The 22,475-nt window shown below is 34.8% G+C and overlaps 3 protein-coding genes across 4 annotated transcripts; 1 reads left to right on the forward strand and 2 right to left on the reverse strand.

Annotated features, from left to right (window-relative positions):
• Window positions 1-67: 67 nt before the first annotated feature.
• Window positions 68-10,801, reverse strand: LOC107188356 (eukaryotic translation initiation factor 2 subunit 3-like). Of its 2 annotated transcripts, XM_015576632.1 has the most exons (9): window positions 10,676-10,789; window positions 9,798-9,861; window positions 9,583-9,693; window positions 1,897-2,130; window positions 1,477-1,635; window positions 1,163-1,392; window positions 716-860; window positions 431-600; window positions 68-350 (listed from the first exon to the last, which is right to left on the reverse strand). In XM_015576632.1, the coding sequence occupies exons 1-9, from the start codon at window positions 10,745-10,747 to the stop codon at window positions 114-116; spliced, it is 1,422 nt and encodes a 473-aa protein (XP_015432118.1). In that variant the 5' UTR covers window positions 10,748-10,789; the 3' UTR covers window positions 68-113. The 2 variants fall into 2 exon arrangements, with proteins under 2 accessions (XP_015432118.1, XP_015432117.1); XM_015576631.1 differs by lacking the exons at window positions 68-350; window positions 431-600; window positions 716-860; ... (1 more) ...; window positions 1,477-1,635; window positions 1,897-2,130 and adding an exon at window positions 4,266-6,127 and having other exon boundaries at window positions 10,676-10,801.
• A 1,837-nt stretch (window positions 10,802-12,638) lies between these two features.
• On the reverse strand, window positions 12,639-18,701 carry LOC107188491 (rapamycin-insensitive companion of mTOR). The gene is made up of 9 exons (XM_015576785.1): window positions 18,636-18,701; window positions 18,513-18,560; window positions 17,607-17,763; window positions 14,334-17,528; window positions 14,109-14,238; window positions 13,658-14,025; window positions 13,350-13,452; window positions 13,157-13,264; window positions 12,639-13,068 (listed from the first exon to the last, which is right to left on the reverse strand). Exons 1-9 carry the CDS (start codon window positions 18,685-18,687, stop codon window positions 12,700-12,702), a joined length of 4,530 nt encoding a protein of 1,509 aa, XP_015432271.1. The 5' UTR covers window positions 18,688-18,701; the 3' UTR covers window positions 12,639-12,699.
• A 1,435-nt stretch (window positions 18,702-20,136) lies between these two features.
• LOC107188493 (proteasome subunit beta type-6) lies at window positions 20,137-21,918 on the forward strand. Its single transcript, XM_015576789.1, has 5 exons — window positions 20,137-20,316; window positions 20,592-20,659; window positions 21,102-21,233; window positions 21,324-21,598; window positions 21,681-21,918. Exons 1-5 carry the CDS (start codon window positions 20,221-20,223, stop codon window positions 21,806-21,808), a joined length of 699 nt encoding a protein of 232 aa, XP_015432275.1. The 5' UTR covers window positions 20,137-20,220; the 3' UTR covers window positions 21,809-21,918.
• The last annotated feature ends 557 nt before the right edge of the window (window positions 21,919-22,475 follow it).

Genomic DNA, 22,475 nt, shown 5'->3' on the forward strand with positions numbered 1-22,475 from the left:
ATATTGTGTATTTCGAACTTTATTATAAACGTTTCAAGCATCATTTCACGTTATAGAAATTCTTTTATTTTTTTTCTTATTGTATTTCGAGATTTTTCACAATATTCGTGGAATTATTTTTGATCTATAACCGGTTCTATTGTTTGCCCGCCATAAATCTGACCCCAACCGATCAATCGCCAATGCTTCTCGATACGACGGGACAATGCAATTTTTTCTTCGATTTCTGTACACACGGGATTGGTCAAACTGATTTTTGCCAAATCAGCACGAGTGGCTATCACGCGACCTCCGGTACTTAGGGACCCAATATTTACCAACAGCACCTCGTTTCTTGATAATTTAGGTACCTATGGTGTTTGACCCGGATTATGTCACAATTCTGATAAAACATGAAATACAAATTACGTGCAACGTGTAATGATCTTACCCTTGCAGCTTTCTTGTCGCCTTCTGTTCTGACTCCTAATAATCGTTTAAGCAGATAATACGATACTTCGAGTTCAATAAATATTTTTGGTAGCGCCCCAACAACTCCCAAAATCTGGCCCACTAAACGATCCGCTCGACACAATGTAGGTTCAATTTTCGTTCCGACACCTTGAAATTTATTGTACAAACGCTACTATGCGTATCATTTCCTTCACTGAATACGCCCTTAGGTAAAGTTCATATTCGAAACGCAAGTGTCATAATACATGAGAAGATAGCTTACCAATCAGACCGCCTGGAACAGCGAATTGAAGTTCATTTTGTTCAGCGAATAACGACACTATCCGTGAAAATATGGGTCGACAGGTGAATTTTCCATCGCTGTCCTTTGACACTAATCCTGGCCGTACTTCAATTTCCATGTCCACCTACGAAAGAATGAACCAGTCTAGTTATATGTACACTGACATGCAAAAACTCGGCTCCTGGTAGGGGGTTAGTTCTTCAAAAAAGGCTTCCTACCACTTGATTTCGAAAGTTTTTGAAATTTATGCCAAATTAACATTTATTTTAACATTTATTTCAGTACCTGAATTACATTTACCAAGTGGTGGGGATGGCCTTAGTCTTACGCCACTTTTTCCCCTAGCGGGAGCAGAGTTTGCTACTCGCGAGGGTACATATGAAATGGAAACGGGTACAAAATTAATGGCGAGGTAACCATTCATACTTTTAATACTCCTCTTAAAATACTTCCTCCGGCTACACCTCCCTTCAGATCGTCCACTTCACAACCGGGCTTATTCACATCGAATGACCGAATTACAATTAATCTCGGCTCTGAGGAGAAATCTCGCAAAGGTACTGGAATCTTCTTCGTGATGTACTCGCACAAGACTTCGATATTGTATTTTAATTGCGCGGATATTGGAATTACTGGCGCACCTTCGGCTACCGTACCTGAACAACGATACAAATTGTTTATTGCACTCCTTCAACTGAAATGGAACGAGCATTTGAACATTTTTGTGACGTTCTAAATACCTTGCACAAATTTCAAGATCTGTTCGTATTGCTCCTTTGCTTGGGCTTCTTTCACCAAGTCTATCTTGTTTTGCAAAATTACAATGTGTTTCAGTTTCATAATTTCGATAGCGGCCAAATGCTCAGATGTTTGGGGCTGTGGACACGACTCGTTGCCAGCTGCAAATGAACATGTTTATTTCGTTTTTTTTTCATTGATTATTATTTATGTTGTTTAAACGGTTATTAACCATTTCGTTCCTAGTGTGGGATGTATCTGATGTTTAGATATTCATCATTATTGATGTATAATATATTCATGTTTTTAAATCTATCAACGGCATCAGCGTACTGGGGGGAACACTCAGCCGTAATGAAAGGGTCAACACCGAATGAAATACGATTATCGCAATAGATTAAAATTTTATGAAAATTACATACCGATTAAAAGTAAAGCTGCGTCCATGACAGCTGCACCGTTCAGCATAGTTGCCATAAGAATGTCGTGTCCTGGACAATCAACAAAGGACACATGGCGTACAAGCTCAAACCGTCCAGTGCAAACTGGACGCAAGCAAGGAAACGTATCATCTTTGCTCGATCCGCCAGATATGTAGCATCCTGGTCTGGGACACTTTTCATTGTTGCACTTGTAAATCTTTGCATTAGCGTAGCCTGAAATGAATCAATTAAAAAGGAATTCATTGTGTTAGTTTCAACTGAAAATTGTTTTCTTCCTGTTTCATGAAGAGGCCTGGACTTAGTCCCTTTAAAGCAAGAAAAGTGAATACGAATATATGAAAATATAAATTTAGACACTTTATTATAATATGACCACTAAAGCTCAACGAAAGAATAATTTTGTTCAGGAAATAATCACATAGAAGTAAAACAATATCAATGACTAATTTACCAATTTAATAATAATTTACATTTATTTGTGAATGAATTGTATGTGTACAAAGTAAACATCAAACATTTCTTATACATATTTTTGTAACTTTAAATACTTTAAAAATTTTCGGTCAAAATATACATTGTACAAGTAGTCAAATTGTATAATAACTAGTCTCATTTCAATTTGTTAGCAGAAGTCACTGATTGATTTCGATTTTATCGAAATAAATTTTTAATGTTTATACATGCACTTAATGCTATCCCATAATGTAAGTACTCACACTGTGAGCGTAAATTGTTAAATGTTTTACCCAGACTGATTGTTATGTTTTAAACAATCTGCATTGGACCATATTTGAAGTGTGCAGCAACACCTACCCGCATGTCATCAATCTAATACAATTTCGTAACTAAACTAAAAAAAAAATTTAAATGCTGCTACTTGCAAAATAGTATTATAGTTTCACAGAAACATTAATACAAATGAGATGGAATATAATAGTATAAAATCATCTCGCAAATTAAAGCATGTTCACTGTACATATTTTACAACGAGCAAGTAAAACGTAAGAGAAATAAATTCTCTACAAAGAGAAAAAAGGAAATAATTATCGATGCTGACGAACAAATACATAACAGAAAACTTTAGAAACTTGCAATTCATAATACCACCTATAACTACTGATAATAGTATAATACAAGTATGTACAGCAACTCACACAATGAATCAAATGTTTCAAGAAAAATCACAGTTGTGTAAATATCGAATAAGAACATAGAAATTTCAACTATGAGTAAATGCGTTATTGAAACAGTGATGAAAGTAAAAAAGAAATGCGTCTGAACAAAAAAAAAAGTTTTATTTATAATTCACTATTGTTATTTAAAAATAAAAATGTACATATTCAGATGAAACATTGAATCAATTATGTGCATCACTGCAGCCGCAACTGTAATTGCTTGTGTTGTGATAGTTTAACAGCAACACTCAATTCATTTAACAGAAATAAGTTTTCTCTCTCTCAGTAACGGATGATTACGTATCTCTTCTTGTATATAAAACACTGATCTTCTTTATCTGAACATTATTATAATGTATAGAACAGAATTAGGCAACTGGACAATGTCGAGCAGGGGCGTCTATCGTTGCCTATCGGCCAAGCATAGGGCAACGAAGGAAGCCAGGTATGGATTGGGCCTGTGCTAGGTAAGTAACGAGTAAGGATGCAGTAAATCCTAGACAAGTGTTCGAAGGCTCCTCGGCAGTGAACATTAAATATTACATAAACTGATGGCCCTATGCAGCTAAAACAAATACCATTGACTTCAGAATTCCAAGCTTTACCACTATGCTAAATTTCATTAAAATGATAGCGTTACACATGGGGACCACTCCTTGTCAGTGCCAAGGAGCCTTTGAACACTCATCGAGGATTTACTGTAGTATGATCTTTGCCATCGTGAAACCATTTCTCGAATAGGTGATATTTTCGTGTCCGTAGTCGGCTATTCACTAATGTTATTTATATGCCAAAAAATGTTTGTGCAGACAATGAACTGACCAGCCCTGGTACAGAGTCACGCTCAAGTTATGCGCATTTAACAAAAAGTATGTTACTTTGTATTAAGTGAATGAATACACGATAAACGTCCAGTTTGCGATACAGTTATCGCGATGACAAGTGGGCTTATGCGTGACTTCGCTGTTTCGTTACGCAACAAAAATACATATAATTTAATATTCCAACATAATTTAAAGAAAACGTCATGATTTACTAATAAGTAAAAATTTTGTTAATCCTGCAACTCTATTCAAGATCCTAACGAGTTGGTAAGAACAATTGAAACTAAAGTCAATAATCCGTACGATTCTATCTAATATTATTTGTAGTGTCCATAAATTTTGCATAAGATCAAAACAAGTATTGTCTGCAACTTCGAGCACCACATTTGCACAAGATTTTGCTATTCGATGTATCAGATTCAGGTGTTTCTGGTCGTATCTGAAATTCCTCTTGAAATTCCTTGGTAATACTTGTATTTAGATCATTCTTCACAGATGCATCCTGTCTTATAGAAGTTTCACCATTCCTGGACGTCTGGCAGGTGTAATCGAATGTGATTTCTTCATTCATCTTAATGTCCCTTGTCGCGAACAAGGCGAGCTTGGGAAGGTTTGGATCAAGACAATCGATCCAAACGGCATATACCGCTAAGTTCGGATCGCAAGAATGGTTAATAAAGTGGGAGACGTTGCCGTATACAGCAGCATCGACCGTATAAGGACACTGATCTTCGGTCTCATTATAATCAAGGTCAAACAGATACGTTCTACCAGCAGCATCATATTCTTTGCCACGTTTTTCAGCCTCTTCGCTTGTGATCACTTCACCTACGTATTGCGTAACGAAAGACCCTTTTCTAATTGATTGTAAGGTCTTTACACCCCAGCCTCTTCCATTGGCAGTTCTAAAAATGCAAAATTTCATCTTCGTGCCACGTTGTACTACTCGATTTATGCAGTTCATATCACATTTGCATCGTTTGTTGCATTCGTATATCGGTGTACCGGGTGGAACTCGTATTTTGTATGTGGAGGTGTAGGGACAATATCCGCCGTACTGACCGAAACAGCATGTTGTTTTGGAATTACACGTGTGACATTCACATCCAATAGGGGGATCATTAGGTATTATCACTCCGAGTCCTGGTAGATAATCGTCTATATAATAGAAGTCTGGAGGCGCTTCTTCCAAGTCTATTACATTCTCCACCTTTATTAACGGTCTGCCATTAGAGACAGAATTCATCTCATTTTCCCAAAGCGATAATGATGCCAACTGCTTTTTTCTTAAATCGCCAATCAACATACAAAAAATGCCGTCTTTTATGAATTCGGTTTTTGAACTTCTATTGCGCTTCGATTTCATGAAATTTTTTATAGCACGATAAAATACATCATGTTGAACCGTAATGGACTGTAACGTTTTGCCTTTATATATAAGTTTTTTTATAAATTGTTCGATATCCTGTTTGTTCGGATGGAAGTTTACCACCCTCTGGAAGCGATTAAGCAATTTCAATCTGTTTGCCTCAAAATCCTCTAACATTTCCGGGCAATTAACTAAATTCGAGACTGGCTCCCAGGTATTGTAATCGCTATCCCAATTTTTCCATTTAATTAAATAAAGCGACTGGTCGTCTAATTCCTTCTTCCCAAGAATTTCTTCTACCTCCCATAAATCGTTTCTTGGATGTGATACTTTTATTCCATTATTCTTGTCATACTTCATGTCTTTTAATATGACTTTCAATTCCTTTAATTTAATATTTTCTAAGTTGTACTTTATTTGTATGTTTTTAGTATCACTATCATTATCATTGGCACTAACATTATTATTATTACTTAATTTATTCAGTCTTGTATTATCTACCCCAGTTTGGTCTTCACTTTCGGAACATCGTGAGCTCCTTTTGACATAATTTTCATTCACAATCTGTTCTTCAATGTCCTGAGTAAACAGTGCATTATTGCTGTATAAACATTTGGCTTCTTCACTATTCTCATTACTGCTACTTGAGCATTTGTCAGCTTTACAATCTGCACTATTGTCTGTTGCAGACGAATTGAACTGTTGTTCGTACTTCACTTGTTTAGCAGATGGCTCAATATTCCCTGGAGAGGCTGGTCTTTTTTCACGTGTAGAGAACATTTCATTTGTGTTGCCAATAGTATCTTCCTGATCCTCACTGGTATCCTCCTCTGCACGAGCGTCTGTAATGCCAAACATTTAAAGGATGTCATTCTCTCCAGTCATATTTTTCTGTTTCATTTAACTTGTATAATTGTGCTTCCCATCTTTTTTAGTATTAGCGTACGACCTTGCATTCCAAAAATTGCTTAAATCCTCTTCGCTCTTCTCATTTGTTTATTAAATGAATTGTGAAGTTGGTGCTGTTACAAGACATAATTTATGCCATTCGTGGGACTTTTGTGCAAAGAAAGTGCACGTACAAAAGACTGATTCCTTGTCAACTCATAAGACAGTTGTTTTCATTTTATCATACAGAGTGAGCGATTTAATACTTTCTTCGCAGAATATCTTCAAAGCCATTGATGATACTGAAAAATGTTTCCAATAAAAGTTGAATGGTTTTCAGGGCTAAATAATTTGATAAGTAGTTTTTTGTAGGTGGATGCATAGAGTTATGGAGACATATGAAGGTCAAATCTGTTTTTGTAAACGGAATCATATATTTTTTAATGCACTAATTGTTGAATTCATCATTCCCTATAAAAAAAAGTATGAAGCTATTATTGCCTATAAAAATTAGTTCAGGATATATTTTTATTTTAATATTGCGAGTAATGCATTAAATAATATAAAATTCCATTTAACAATATAAATTCGATGTTCATATGTTCCTTATTTCAACAGACCTACAACAAACTACTTCCATGAAATTGTTTCCCTCCACAAAACCAACTTTTACCTAAAACATTTTTCAAGATTATCAACAATTTTAAAACTATTCACAAGGATTAATTTGAATGACTCACTCTATACATTAACATTTGTGGAGCTACATACATGCCAACTGACTAAAGCACACCTTAATAACTTTTTTATGTCCTATTATTACCATTATTTACTAATTACTCTCTTCTAGATAAATGTTTCAAATACTACCACTGTATTAAATGCCAAACAATCCATACAATGTACACGTTTTTCAGGTGACAGAAATGTCCTATTTACATTACAGATTGTTTTTCTATTATGCAAGGATTTCAATGAATAAAATATAGTCATAAGATGAAAGAAGTATGTGTTTTATTGTTTTCAAATACACATACAATACAAGTACTTTACACATTATACACAGTAACTGTGTCACAAAAAAGAATTTCTGCGATGATAAATTCGTAGTATATATAAATTAAGAAAAAATTATATTAAATTTATGAATTTTGTACCATGTGTAATTATACTTACCTCTGTGTATGTCTTATAATTAAATAAAATCATACTTACATTCATAATTAGTTATTTAAGAAACCTTTGTTGTTTTAGTATACTTCTTCAAAAACTTTAGTTATAAAAACATTTATTAAGGCATGCTTTAATCAATAGTCCATACAAATTTGTACATCTTCAACTTGAATTATGTGCAATGTATGTATTGATTGAATTATTTATTGTTAACAAAAAACACTCATACACTGAACACTTCAAATAAAAAATTACGCTTTTATTAAATAATGAATTTGCAAACAATATTATTACGTTCACACGTCATCAATATACACTCGAAATAAATTTGACTTGATTTGAAAAACAATTTCTGTGTAGCATTAATAGACGCGTTTCGATATGCCATATGCAGATAAAAATTAGTGTCAATATAATTATGTTTAGAATACTTGTTGTTTCGCAACAACGTCCTAAACACACGAAATTATGAACTAGGAATTTTTGGAAGATCAACGAAATCATATTGTTATTCTTACCTTAAATTAAAGAAATAAAATACTGGTTTGAAATGGTTACATAGTGTATCGAGTAACCATGATTCTACAGCAGCTAGAAAAAATGTAAAAGGTCGTTGGTACGCGCGATCCGGAAATACGAATATTTTGTAAGATGGCGTCAATTTTAACGAAACGAAGGTCATCTACATGACAGTGCAATAACTAACGAACATACCACGGTTGTCAACCCTGCCGCACCTGCATCGAAATTACTAGACTTTTCTAGTGAAATTGTACAAGTTGCTCTAAAAAATTTCTCCTCTAAAAGCGTTATAATAAGGTTAAATAACACAAAAGAAATGTTTTATCGACGAAAATACATATTTAATAATATAAAAATTATAACAACTTGCATTATTGTGATGAATAGCAATGTTATTAGATAAACAGATGAGTTGACCACATTTACAGCGAATTGATAGGACTGTGCTCAAAAAAATAGCGAACAAAACTTCTGATCCAAGTTATCTGATTCAAGATGCGTTTAAAATATTATGCTGATAGGATACTTTTTACATCACTTAACTTCCACGGCTAACTCTCTCACAACAAATATCATTTGCGCTACATGATGCTCAAGTGATCGTGATTGCAGTGGGCGCTAGATTCAACTGTACAGTCACCAGTAGACATGTGAAGTACGTTGCTCAGAAAAAGTCCTCCGAGACGGCACAGGTGCAAGGGGGGCACTTGCTCTCTCGGTTAGTATGTGCTCTGATTGGTCGATTTCATCGCGCTGGCCAATAGAAACAACGCGAGTGACCAATAACCAATCGAACTCGTATACCCTGCGGACGCCTTCTTCTGAGCAACGCACTTTACAAGTATGTATAATGAATTCTTTTTGTGCTGCTTTCCTACCCGTATATTCTACTGTGAAAAATGACGCAGAAAAAAATTCATAGTGTTGCGCATTGTTTCACAACGGCGTGCACAGTCCCATGTTTAATTTACCACCCCAGGTAAATTAAATAGGCATCTAGTGCACGGTGCACGCAACAATGTGAAAAACGTCAAGTAAAAGGTTAGCGAAATCATCTTTTTCTAGGACAACGTGTATACTTATATTCTATAATAGAGAAATATACCACCTGTTTTATAATTTAAATCCCATTTGATTAATTATTGTTCTAATTTTGTAGAAACATGATAGACTGGTGGATACACAATACATAGTGCTCGATATAACTGCTTATGCATTTTTTTTAGTGTTATTATATGTAGATATAATTATTTCTGTTTTCATTTAATATGTACTTGTAAGAATAAAAAGTAAAGGAAAAGGACTATGTGTTGATACAGTCACTTAACACATTTTCTAAAGTTCCATAAGCAAAAAATTAAATGTGTGTCTTATACATTTGTTCAATCAGATTATTGCAATATTTTTCATTTAGTTGATCATAGTTGTATTTTAAGTTTATTTATGTTAAATGGTAATTTAATGATTAATCAATTGTCTACAATGGATATAAAAAATGAATCATCAATATAGAATATCATTTGGCATCATTCATACACTGTCAAGTTATAGGAAACATCAAATGACATAGTACATAAGACACATGTTATGGAATGAAATTTTTTGTTGGCATTGCATGCAAAATATTATAATAGTTTGATTCCTTAAATACATGCAAACCTCAGACAGAAGATAATGTTGTTTCTGGATAATAAAAATGTTTGACATTACTTACCCAGTTTAATGGTAATGTTCCTTTCTAATTCATTTTTAAAACGAACAGTTTGTACTCCTGATATAGCTTTTACAATTGTGGATTTTCCATGTGCTACATGGCCAATGGTACCTGTACAAGGATTTAATTATAATCTGTGATTGTATGCTGTGTGTATATACATGGTTATATATTACGCATCAAATGATTCTTAAAGTAAAATGTATTGTAATTACCAATATTAATTGTAGCTTGTCTACTGATGACTTCTGGTGATAATGCAGTTAATTTACTTACATCCTGAATAATAAAACAGTTTTATAAATTTAAATTGGTATAAAACAGAAATAACTACAGTGTTTTCTTTATGTTCATTGTTAACATACTTTCTTATTTCATTATTTATAAACTTACTATTAACAAAATTTATAGAGATATTGGATAGATGAAAACCAAAAAAAATACTAATAATTATTTTTTATTCAATTTTGGTATTATTTTGGATTTAATATAAGTTACTAAACATAAGATAAAAAGTAAAATAATACGAATTTTATATCTCTGATCTCAGTTATAAATATTATAATTATAATGAAAATTTATCAAGAAGTTTTAATACTTTGTATTTCATTAAAACACAAAGAATATTTATGCATATATTAAAGATACAACACACATTAATTTTTCACAAAAGAGCATTGTAATAACAAAAAATGTACTTGCTACACTTAAGTCCCATCTTTACGGAAAACAAAACAATGTTGCACAAGTGACAGATATCTATAAATTAACATGACAAGTGCTACAGAATAACTCAACAATAAATAGAAATATACGAAGAATTGTTAATGTAACGAAACCGCTGGGCACCAAAACCAGATGTCATTGACAAATTATCATGAAACAAAAGGTGCAATAATCAAAGAAAACCTTCAAACAGAGGACACTGTAAGAATATGATATCGCTTTCTTTCACGCATACTCGGAAGAATTTTCATTCAATTCATGGCGGACGAAAAGCAGTACGATATGCCAGCAACGAGAATTAAGGTTATGCGAAGTGTGACGAAACCTTGTCAAATTATGTAGGCATATCGGCATGAATATTACTCACTAGCTTTGAGAGATCTTGTTTATAAAGGCTTGGTTGACCAGTGGTCACTCCTAATCGTTCTTCACCACCCATAATCACCAAATCAGTATCTACGACACGTAAACCACGCGAGGAACACTTCAAAAAAGGCAATTGCTCATTTAAAAGCAATAGTACAGCCGACTCGTAGACAGAAAAGAAGCTGAAAGATCGGAAATAGCGCCAAGTGGAAGTAACTCGAATTAACACGGAGCATAGATGATGTCTGCGACTCAATTTCGCGCGACATTATCTCACAGACGAGATCAAAAGCTTTTCCAAAAATTTTCTGCACTTATTGTTTTTTTGATAAAATGAAGTTAGGAGTAGGAGTAGAGATAGTGCTGGGATGAATGAATAACACGTATATAGAATGTAACTGTGGTCTATTGGAAAAATAATCGTAAGAAAATATATAATTTACTTAAAAATATAATTAATAAAAAATATACAAGTTATCTCATGCATAAGTGAAAAAATATTCATCCTTTGAACGGAAGCATTGGATATTTTATCCTACCAAATCATTTTAGATTAGGGGAAAAAGTCCGTGGTGGCGGGAATTGGAACTAAATTCAAAACTTCTTAATCTAGTTCGGAAAGTAGTTGACAGGTGGCCCTAATATGCTGATTTTGCAGTTTCCCGCGCTTTTTTTTTTAATTTTGAGAGTATTATCACCGACTAGGTATAAGATAGACCTATCATCTTATGGGACTTCGTGTCTCATGTTCTGAAATACCGATAGTGTAAAAAGTCAGGGATTTTCTGCTGTAAAGTAGACGTATTAGAAAGGAGTTTTGGGTTCCAGTCCCGGCGAACCTATTGGTTTTTTTTTGCGTACAAAAAAGTTATTGCGTTTAATATTGTTTTTATGAATATGTATATGTATTATTATGTACATTTGAGTAAATTATTTTATTATTCCAGTGTTATTACAACAGTTTAATAGTGACAACGAACGCATGTATATTTTCAAATATCGGACTAACAGTATATTTTTATTCTATATTATTACATATAAGTGAGTAATACGTATCAAAAACGTAATCGAAACACAGATTTTTATTACACCACAAACATCATCGCCGCCGGCTAAAAGGTAGATTTGATAAACTATTTATGAAACTACATCTATTCTGAATTTATCTGTTACAAATATACAAATTTAAGGCAAGATATAAAAACGAATAAAACAAAAATGGGGCTGATGAAATCTTGGTTTCATTTGTCGCTTCACCTTGCATTTAGTTTAGTTAGTTAAGTCAATCATAAGACTAGTATAAGTTCAAGAAAGAAGAGTACGATCGTTCGCCGTGGGATCTTCATTTTATTTTCAGGTAGACGAATGAAGTTAAACTCAAGAAAAAAGACATCCACCGTGGAAAATCAACATTAAAGCATCTAAATTTAAGTTAGATTTAAGTTCATTGTAAATCGTTGTAAAAAGGGAGGTAGATGAAACCAATGATTCCATCGATGTAACTATGGTTACATAGATGGGATTGGGTTCCATCTAGCTTTCTTTGGGTCTCCAATCGCAGTAGTGCATAGAATAATGCAGTACAATTTATTTTAACAAATTGTTAGATGTAGTGAAATATTCAATTAGAGATAAAATGATTCTTGTTACTCATATGGAATTTCTACTGTCAGTTTTTCTAAGCAATGTGTAGCAGGATGTTTGTATGATGAAATAACATTAACGGTTTATGCTCCTTTTAAGCGTACAAAGGTTTTATGCTTATTTTTCATTTATTAAATTAAATATTTTATTTCGCAACTAAAATTATGTTTATTCAACAAAGACTTTTTTTTCTCTTTTGTTAAAACTTATTATCCACTTCTGGTTGAAGGGATTCTTTTTTCCTTACCTATTGGCATTAACTTAATTACATAAATATATTGTTTCATTCATTTATGATTCACTTTTGGCAGTGTAATTTATTTCATACTTCGTTATTACTTTAATACAAAATATTTACAATTGCTTGAGAGTTGGTGACTGCTAATCAAGGCTAATGGCATTGTTTGTACCTGTTACCTTTAATAATCTATCGGAACTCTTTGACAGACGTATTCTCTCTTCCGGCTTTAAAATTTCAGCTATTATTGTTTCGTCGCTTCGTCGTTCCGGTTTCCGCAAAACCTCTTGCATTTTATTGCAATGCTCTGTTTTACAAGAATCACCACCGGCCTCTTCAGCAACGACATCCAGTTGCGTTACTTGAATCTCAGGAAACGTAAGTCTTCCATTAATTTGATTTTCTGAAGGCACAAGGGGCTTGGGTTCAGGTGTCGTGGAACTGGGCGATTGCAACGGTATTTCCTCGTTACCGTCGTTTAACTTTAGAATATTAACTGGTTCTACATAAAGCTGCATTGTACAATTATTGTTAGAACCGATTCTTCATTATGTACTACAATTATAACCATGTCTTTCAATAAAACATTTATAAACTTACTGCATCAAATGTAGAATCTAGAAATAATTCCTGTAGAAATCGTCGTGCTGGCATTCTATATGTACCGCTACCTAAACAGGCTGCTACGTCCGAAAATAAACAAGTATCCTATAACGTAAAACACGATTATATGATAATAACATAATTTCAAATATATCGTACATTTTTTCTCTCTAAAATCATTAAGGTATACCTGAAATATTTCCGAATGCATTTGTCGTAGTCTAAGTAGAGTTTGCCGACTATGTCGGTACCATAAAGGATTTGCTAACCGCTGTGTATGTCCAAGTATTATCCTGTCCAAATTAAGCGTTGCTTTATGTAAATCAATCTTAGAATGGTATATATGCTAATCAAATTTTCCAGTAGTAAATTCTTATTATCAACGGCGTTGTAATTTTATTTTCTAGAGCTCCCCCATTGTACGATATAAAAATGTATTGAATGTTAGATCTGTAGTATACCTCATCGATGATAATTAGTGCAGTGAAATAATTTTACCTTCGCAATTTAACATCATATTCCGAATCCGTATCTTTTTTGCTACACTTCCCGTGGTAACACACTAAACATATACGACAATGTTCCGCATCTACATCGTACTCTGAACAGGACTCTTCGTCTACTTCAGTCGTTTCTATGTCTGATTTTGGTATATCGTCGGATCTAGACAGAATCGATGATTGCGGCGGTTCCGGAAATATAGTTATAAGTCTCTTTGGAAGAGCAACACCCATGTAAAATAAATTATCGTTACTATCTTCAGGCGGTGGGGGTGTTGGGGTGTGTACGTGTTCCGCAATCCAGCTGCGAGATGAATCAAATTCGGATAAACTTTGCAACGAAAGACGGCCATCTAAACTGTACATCTGGAATAAAATATACCGTACATATTGAATCTAATATTCCATTACATAAAAGATCAATTTTGACAGAATTAAGATATGTCTACCTCTAAGCTACTGTGAGAATAACTGGGTCTTCGATGGCGTTGCAAGCTACGAAGCTTTGCATATCCCTCAGCGTCTTGTTGACTTAATCGTTGAATACTGGCAACAGGACTTGGTGTTTCTCCTCTTTCTCTGCAAGTATACTCATGTAATATAAAAGGATAACGCGTGCTATTCTCAATTACTGAATCATGCTCAGAATCAGATTTCCTTTAAAGGGATCTTACGGTAGAGCATAACGTCTGGCTTCAAGGTCTGTAGCTGCACTTTCAGATCGGTTTCTGGTCCTTCGAGCCACTGGTTCAGGTAACTCTGGTTTACCATCACTAAGACTTCTATGGTGTCGTTGTATGGGAATTGGACTCGGCGCTGGATACCTGCTCGTAGGAGGCAAGACTGGCCAATGGTCTCCGCGCCTGTGTCTAACACACGGCCAGTCAAAAGACAACAGAGCATCAGCGCCCGCGCGAGTAGTGCCAATAAGACTGAGAGCGTACATAGCTGTCGCTCGTACCGCATAATACAGACATGTCTGTGCCATGGATGTTATTAATTCTATGGTTCCTAAATGATTCAACTGTTCTACACCCGCGGTTGATGTTCCTGCGTGACCAAGCACCCACAACGCGGACTTCACTCTTAAAATCTTTTTATTCAAGCTGGTGGCCTGCTCATCTCGAGATTTAGTCTCCAATCTCCAATTTCTTTCTGTCGCGGTACGCCTTGAATCATCTAAGCTTGTTTTTCGACGAACATCAGCTAAACAGTCAATCTTTTGGGGAGTAGATTCATCCGTTGCTTCTGCAACTTCAGAATCCATTATTGTTTCCAATCTATTTGACTCGACTGCTTCATCTGTACTAGACTCTTCGGACATGACACAAACATCGTCGATCACAGAACAATTAGTTTTGGTGCATCTTGAATTTGACTCTGAGTCTGTATCACCCACTTCCATTCTAAACCGTTGAACGACTCGAGCGAAACGTTGTATTACATTTCGGCGTACAATTAACTGCATGCCTAAATCATGTTGCGCCAGTTGACCAACTAAGTGTGGTAGAATGAAAATATCATGAGGTGTCATAGGAACATTTGTTGTTCTTCTGTGATAACTTCCGGTTTCATCTCTTTGACGACGCGTTAAAGAATCATGTATTTCTCCTTCTATTAAGCCGACGTATCTCTCTGCAAAACCACCAGGACTGATCCATTTTTCTAATTCTTCGGTGGGAGACGAGAGGGTCGTGAAACCTTGATGAAGAGAGTAAAGTCGAATTTTCAACAGGTAGCCTTTGTCACCTAACTCTTCAAGCCATTTACTCCAATCTCGAGATTGACCTCCTTGTTGCAACAGAGCTACTAAATATTCTGGCTCTTCACAAGCTTCGTGTAATGACTCTAATGCATTTAATGCTATAGTTTTACTGGAATCGGACAACCTTGCTGTTAGTAGTGTAATTGCCCAACGATAGGCATCAGACATTCTGGCTCTGAGTATCAATCGTAGGAACTGTGTAGCATATAGACGTGTACTCTCTGATGCTGCTTCTGTAATAATCTTAGTCATTACTTTCCTATTAGGTCCATCCCTAGAATAATCTAAACTTGAAACTATAAGTTTAACATAACAGTCATGATTAGTAGCTAAAGCTAAGTCTTGCAATTTCTCTAATAAATTAAATCCATTCAGAATTACAGTCCCTTTCGCTGAATGGCTCAATTGTCCAAGAAATAGAAAATATTTCTGACAACAAGTGGTGGACATGTGCCGCGGTGAAAATAGACACTCGTGAGCAGATTGTGCTGTCCGCAAGCAAGCAATTTGCTCAGCTATATCTCCGATCAATTCATTCAATAATTTCGAACCTTCCGGTTCATGGAGCTCCAATAAACAGTTCAATAAATCACAACCAGCTAACGTAGCTTCTCGTGCCAAATTGGCATTTGTTGCTAACTCTATCCTACTATATCCATTTGAACACGGTTTAAAGTAGCGTACGAGCCTTTTCATGAACAATCTATGATCAGAATCATGAAGAATTCGCATGGTATCATCTCGTGAACGTAATATGGATCGTACCACAGGCCAATTCCATGCAAGCGCGTCTTTCGAACTGAGTACTTGAGCATCCTTCAAAAGAGGAGTGGTTGCTGATTCTCGACGTAGCCAGTGTCTACTAGAAGTTCGTTGACGCCTTGGTAAGGTTGGTCTCAACCAAGTACCGGCTTGTAGAATTTTATCAAGAAATAAACTAGCAGGTGCTGGTCTACGTCGCATCATAGTGTGCATTCGTTCCAAAATTGTTACAGCTGCTAAGGCTTGATGCTTTCCCGTACTCGCGTGTTCCAATAAATTCGGTAACGGTGGTGTAAGATCACACACTTCAGACGGTAGTAAAGAATGTGCAAGATGGAGTAATGCGCCCAAGAGAACGGCAGCACGTACAGAAATAAAAGTGTCTGTAGAAATAATAGTTTCTGCAAGGGCATGATGTAAGCCACATTCCAGTAAAGCATACACCAATAATGCTAGATGTATCTCTGTAATATTTGGACAGCGTGACGATAGAGATGGCAGAATATATTTTCCCTCCACTGCAACAAAACCTTCGGACAATTTCCATGAATCGCGTGTCCGACTCGGATCTACTGCAGCAAGAGCAACATCGGGTTCATCCGTCCATGTAGGTAAGGGTAGATCCAACAATTCGTAAAGTAATTCTAATACAGCACCTCGTACTTCAAGTTGTTCAACATACAATATATCTGCTATAGCTTTCAATCCTGAATTATCGTCAGGTCGACAGAAATGTAGAACACCAGAATAAGATCTCAATATGCTTAACAGTGCTAGTTTACTTGCTGCGAACCTTTCTCGCTCTTCTTTTGTTCCATCTATACTCAATGAATGAAGCTCACAGTAGGGAGCTGCAAAACATAAAAGAGAAACACTACTCCTAGTTTCAGGAGTATTCAATAATTTTAATAGGACTCCTACAATAGATTCAATTATAGGAGGGCTTTGTCCAGTCATGGCAGCTCTTCCAAGGGCACCAATCCCTCCACAACTGATTAATAAATTTGAATTTAAAACTCCTAACTCACACAAAGTTGCTAAGAATGCTCTATATGCTCCGTCCTTTTCTTCTATTCCTCCATTTATCAAGCTTATTAAAGATCTTGCTAAAATAGGACTAAAATATTTTGGAGCTAATACTAGAATTCGTCTAACCAGTCTAAGAGCTTGCAACCCTTCCATTTCATTTCGTACATTAACATCCATACTACGTGCCACAAAGTATGGATATTGCAATTTATTAATTGCAATAACATCTTGCTCTTTTTTGAGCATGTATCGTACTGCTCGCAGTGCAGCAGCACGAACTTGTGTTGCTTCTTGGACAAGACCCACACGCAGACTATAAGATTAACAGAGAATATAATAATAAGTAATAATAATCTTGTATTATACAAAATAAATATTCTTGAAGTCTTACCAGCAAAAGACATCATCAATGGAATATCCATAATCTGGTGAATCATTTTCACTGATTAACTTAACAATGGCATTAAGATATGCCAATTTCTTTATGCTTGGAACATTGTGACGTTGACAAAGATTGGTCAAAACTTCTTTGACATTTTCCTCCAGACCTATAAAACAAGTTCACCTCAAATAAGAAAAAACCAAGATAGAAAATTTGATTTTTATAGAAATAAGCAATGAAATGCAAAAAGCAGTTCAGTATCAAATTGATTATCTGGTAATAAAAAAAGAGTATTTACGAAAGATTACTTTTATTTACTACTATAATTAAAGCTTCCAAATTTCAATTACTAGCCAATCTAATGTTTGTGCGATAAGTGCTATGCATAGGTAAGGTAAACTTCTATCATGCCAATATGTAGTAAAAAATTTCTGAATTATTGAATAATGTTTGTCAATATAAACATTCAGTTCAAAAAAGTACAAAACATCCAGTTAAATAGATCTCTTTAAATAACTCCACTTATTACTTAACCATCATTTTGTGCATTATTTCAAAAACAAATTTGAAATTACCAAATAAACATTATTTCTTTAAGTAAATATTTACTCAATTTGTTATTTTCACATGTATCCACTTTACTTTATAAATTCTTCTCTGTATTCAATTAAACAGTCAACTAAAGAAAATGCATCAACTGAAGTATATTAGTTACCAAATACGAATTGGTGTTTTTGAAACTGTTCATTTTATAATCATTATTTCATATAAATTTCGTCTAGAATTGCTATCGAATCGCAAGATGTAAATTGAAGATAAACACGCATACATAATCGCCGAGCGATGCCAGATAGTCACGTTATCAAAGTACTATGGCTATTTAGAAAGTTGCAAGTTACAGGTTAGGTTACTAACCTCTTGACAGATCGAGTTGCACGCAGCTGTCTTCACTGTTTTGACGACCTATAAAAAGAACACACGAATAGAAAACAAGCATAGTTCCGAAATAAAGAAACTGTCAGTCGATATTTAACGTACGATGGCTCGTACGAAGGTTTCTACCCCATGACTTCCAAACAGAAAATGCCATTTCTTTCACCGGCTGCTACCCACGATCACAATTAACACTTTTTGTCCGATTGTTATTACGGATTTTTTCCGTGGGATATGACATTCTCATTGTTATCCGGAGCCTCGAAGCACTATAAATGCACTACTCATAAATCAAGTGTAACACGAGTCAAGTGTTACATGAGAACGTTGCACTCAACGTGCCGCACTCTTCGGGAAATTTGTGGGTACCTAAGAAAGTTAAATCAATGATCGAGTGTGCTCTCTATTTCAAGTTTTCCAAAAAACTCATAAAACATTGTCCTTTTTTATTAAATCTTTTGTCCGTATAAGACATTATACCAAACATAGACTGCTTCCTGCGCCGAATGTATTATTTAAGAAATCGCAATATGTTCCCCGTATGTAAATGTATACACAAAATACATTGTAGAAGAAACTCAACATAGTTTGAAACGACTTGATATTCAAAGGATTGAAATTCTGAGGCAATAATACTTCACTTATCCTTCACATGTTGTACGGCAAAATCGAATTACGCCGATCAACTTAATTTTCAGTACTTTTTGTAAATGACGTTGTATTTTGTAAACCGTACTCTAAGTTCTGTTAAAATAAAATAGCTTAATGTTTTAAAGCTGTTATTAAATGTGTTACAATTGACAATGATTTCATTTACGAACTTTGTTACAATTTCATTTTATGACGAAAAAATGATTGTATATTCTATGGTCAATTCATTCCTTTAGCGCACATTCATTTTATTCGCGCCATAACCTAATCAATCATATACATATGTATTGTATGCATATTACATATATATGGATACACATTATGGATATTTTTATAGAATAAAGTATCAAAAATGAAATTTGAATAGAATTGTGCATATTATCATATATTTTGCACTTTATATAACCATTTCGTATATACTGGATGTCCTGGAATTAACACTACATGATGGCAGTAAAATATTCTGTTTACCTTACTTTGACAATCTGCAAGTCATTAGTCAAAATAAGAACAAAACAAGAAACACCTCATGGTGTAATTATCAATACGATACACAATGAATTTTCATTGTGTGGACATGTAACTGCATGTAAATGTAACCACAGATGAGGTATAAATTTTCAAAACGGATCCCTAATTGAAACTGACTGGTTGTTCCATCTCACGGAGACTAGTTGAAGTAGTTTTGCAACTTCTATGATCCTTCTTCAAACGATCACCATTAGATGGTGTCACATATAAATTCTTCACGAAATTTGATTAAGTTTTCAATGGTTATTTTTCGAGCTTTTTGTTTACCAAGCTCAGAACGTAAAGCACAAGGACATAGATTAAGCTCTAATTAATTCTCACTTTTTATTGGACTATAAATTTCTTAAAATTCGAAACTGTTTATCTACTTTAAAAATTTGGAACTCACCATTGAATATGAATGAATAAGAGAATGTAGCCGCAAATGTAGATGTCGCGAATTAGTTTTCAACGTTAAACAATTGTCTAGTGGTCGGCTCCAGAACAGTTTTTATTAGAATTTGAAGTAATGGCTTATGTAGTGGATAATTTAGCTCAACCTACAATGGGGCCTGTTACTGGTAATTTGGTTCCAGATTGGCTTCATTCGGAGCAAAGTACTGGCGTAAGTTTTATAGTTAATCGTGAGATAATATTGTTAGGTTAGAATGACAGTGCAAACTTGAAGATGTTTTCATTTAACGAAAAATTGAGAATACAATTAATGTTTCTTGCGATGCGTGTTTAATTTTACAAATTTCAACGATTGTTTCATGCATGACAATAATTTTATAATTTCTGAAGGAATTTTTATACTTTTACACACTGTCATTCTATCTATGGAAAGTCGTCGATGTAACTAAATTACATCTTTTTTTTAACAAATATTATGTTTATTAGACCTCTATCATGGCTTGTGAATTTAACGGAGGAGTTGTGATTGGAGCAGATTCTAGATCAACAACAGGGTAATAAATAAATTCTGTTTAAACTGATACAACCTTCACAGTACCAGGGTTTTTTTTTGTTATTTGCACCATCAAGAGGAAGATATGTTTATGCCCACCTAATAAAAACCTGTAATATTAGTTATATTACAGCTTTCAATATATAAAAGCTTATAGTATTATTACTTAATAATATTAATTATTTTAGAAGAATTTTGTTTTCAAAAATATCTGGGAATAAAGGGTTTCAAATCAAGTATTCCATTATAATTAAAAGATGTTATTGGAAATGAACAGTTTTATAAGTAATTTTCTTAAGAATACAGAATGTGCTTCAAAATGGGATTTCATGCAATTCAATAATACGATGGGCATAAAGTATCCCTTCCCTTGGTGTCGCAAAGGTTAATTTATATGTATATTGATTCAATGATAATTCTGCTAATAATCAATAATCTTTCAGGGCTTACGTTGCTGATCGTTATGCTGACAAGCTTACAAAAATAACAGACTATATTTATTGCTGTCGTTCTGGTTCTGCAGCAGACACTCAAGCTGTTGCTGATATAGTTGCGTATCACTTAGCATTCCACAAGTAAGTGCTTTGTGCAGAGCTATAGCACCGTGGTCATAACAATCCTTATTGAACTATTAAGTTATAAAAAACACAATGATGTTTTTATAGAATGGAATTAGGCTCGGAACCACTAGTAGAAACAGCAGCAAATGTATTCCGTGAAATATGTTACAACTACCGAGATTCGTTAATGGCTGGAATCTTAGTAGCAGGATGGGACAGCCGCAAGGGAGGTCAAGTTTATAGCGTTCCCCTAGGCGGTATGTGCGTACGGCAACCAATTTCCATTGGGGGGTCCGGTTCGACGTACGTGTATGGTTACATGGATTCACAGTATAAGTCAAACATGTCAAAGGATGAGTGTATTAAACTGGTTGAAAATAGTATGTACTTATTAAGCTTGGGTTCTCATACAATATGATCATCTAATGGTTTGGTACTTATGGCGCTTCCTCGTCTTCGCAGCACTGTCATTGGCGATGGCACGTGACGGCAGCAGCGGCGGTGTCATTCGAATGGGCGTTATCACAGAAAAAGGAGTCGACAGAAGGGTCATATTGGGCAATGAATTGCCACGTTTTTACGAGGGGTGAACGTTTTAGCTGTTAAACAAGAACGACGTATTTACGCACGCTTTATTCTATACTTCTGAAAACATTGTATCGAACAGGTCGAGATTCTTAATTAAATTCAAAAGAGAAAAGGAAACGTAATTATTTTAAACCTACTCCAGAAATATCCATTACTAATATAATAATATCGTATCAAGTTACCGAAAATCCGAATGGTTACGATGAATCGGGAGGACTATTAATAAATCTTTAATTCCCAAAAATCGTAGGGGAACTTAACAATCGTACATGTGACCCGACCACATCCATACGATCACAACTATATTTAGGTCGTATTATCCACTTACGATTCACTCCGGTATATACCCGGTCGTTTTAACATCGTACTTAATGTCCATTGTCGGTTTAATGAGAAAATTGGCACAATGGCACAATCATGATGTGTGCAATCACATCGGGTCGCTTCGAGCTTTCGGCTCTTTTCAGATGAACTGTCCACGGTAGTTGTGGTCGGTCTTCCGTGATACCCCTACGACCTTCTACGGTCAGTATACATTGCATCTACCCTACCAACTCTCAGTCAACTCTTACTCATTCCTAATATAAATAGAAACAATCTACTTTTCAAGTGTGCACAGTGTCAAGAAACGCGTTATTTATATATTTATATAATAATATATATTTTTCA

The sequence above is a fragment of the Dufourea novaeangliae genome, unplaced genomic scaffold (assembly GCF_001272555.1).
Source record: "Dufourea novaeangliae isolate 0120121106 unplaced genomic scaffold, ASM127255v1 scaffold124, whole genome shotgun sequence".
NCBI lineage: Eukaryota > Metazoa > Arthropoda > Insecta > Hymenoptera > Halictidae > Dufourea > Dufourea novaeangliae.

Coding starts and splice junctions, on each gene's coding strand:
- LOC107188356 (XM_015576631.1), bottom strand. CDS start 10,747: ATGGGTGGTGAAGAACGATTAGGAGTGACCACTGGTCAACCAAGCCTT. Junction 9,862..10,675: donor AACAAGATCTCTCAAAGCTA/GTGAGTAATATT, acceptor TTTATTATTCAG/GATGTAAGTAAATTAACTGC. Junction 9,694..9,797: donor ACAAGCTACAATTAATATTG/GTAATTACAATA, acceptor ATCCTTGTACAG/GTACCATTGGCCATGTAGCA.
- LOC107188493 (XM_015576789.1), top strand. CDS start 20,221: ATGGCTTATGTAGTGGATAATTTAGCTCAACCTACAATGGGGCCTGTT. Junction 20,660..21,101: donor GATTCTAGATCAACAACAGG/GTAATAAATAAA, acceptor ATAATCTTTCAG/GGCTTACGTTGCTGATCGTT. Junction 21,599..21,680: donor TATTAAACTGGTTGAAAATA/GTATGTACTTAT, acceptor TCGTCTTCGCAG/CACTGTCATTGGCGATGGCA.
- LOC107188491 (XM_015576785.1), bottom strand. CDS start 18,687: ATGGCATTTTCTGTTTGGAAGTCATGGGGTAGAAACCTTCGTACGAGC. Junction 17,764..18,512: donor GCAACTCGATCTGTCAAGAG/GTTAGTAACCTA, acceptor CTTGTTTTATAG/GTCTGGAGGAAAATGTCAAA. Junction 17,529..17,606: donor ATTGATGATGTCTTTTGCTG/GTAAGACTTCAA, acceptor TTAATCTTATAG/TCTGCGTGTGGGTCTTGTCC.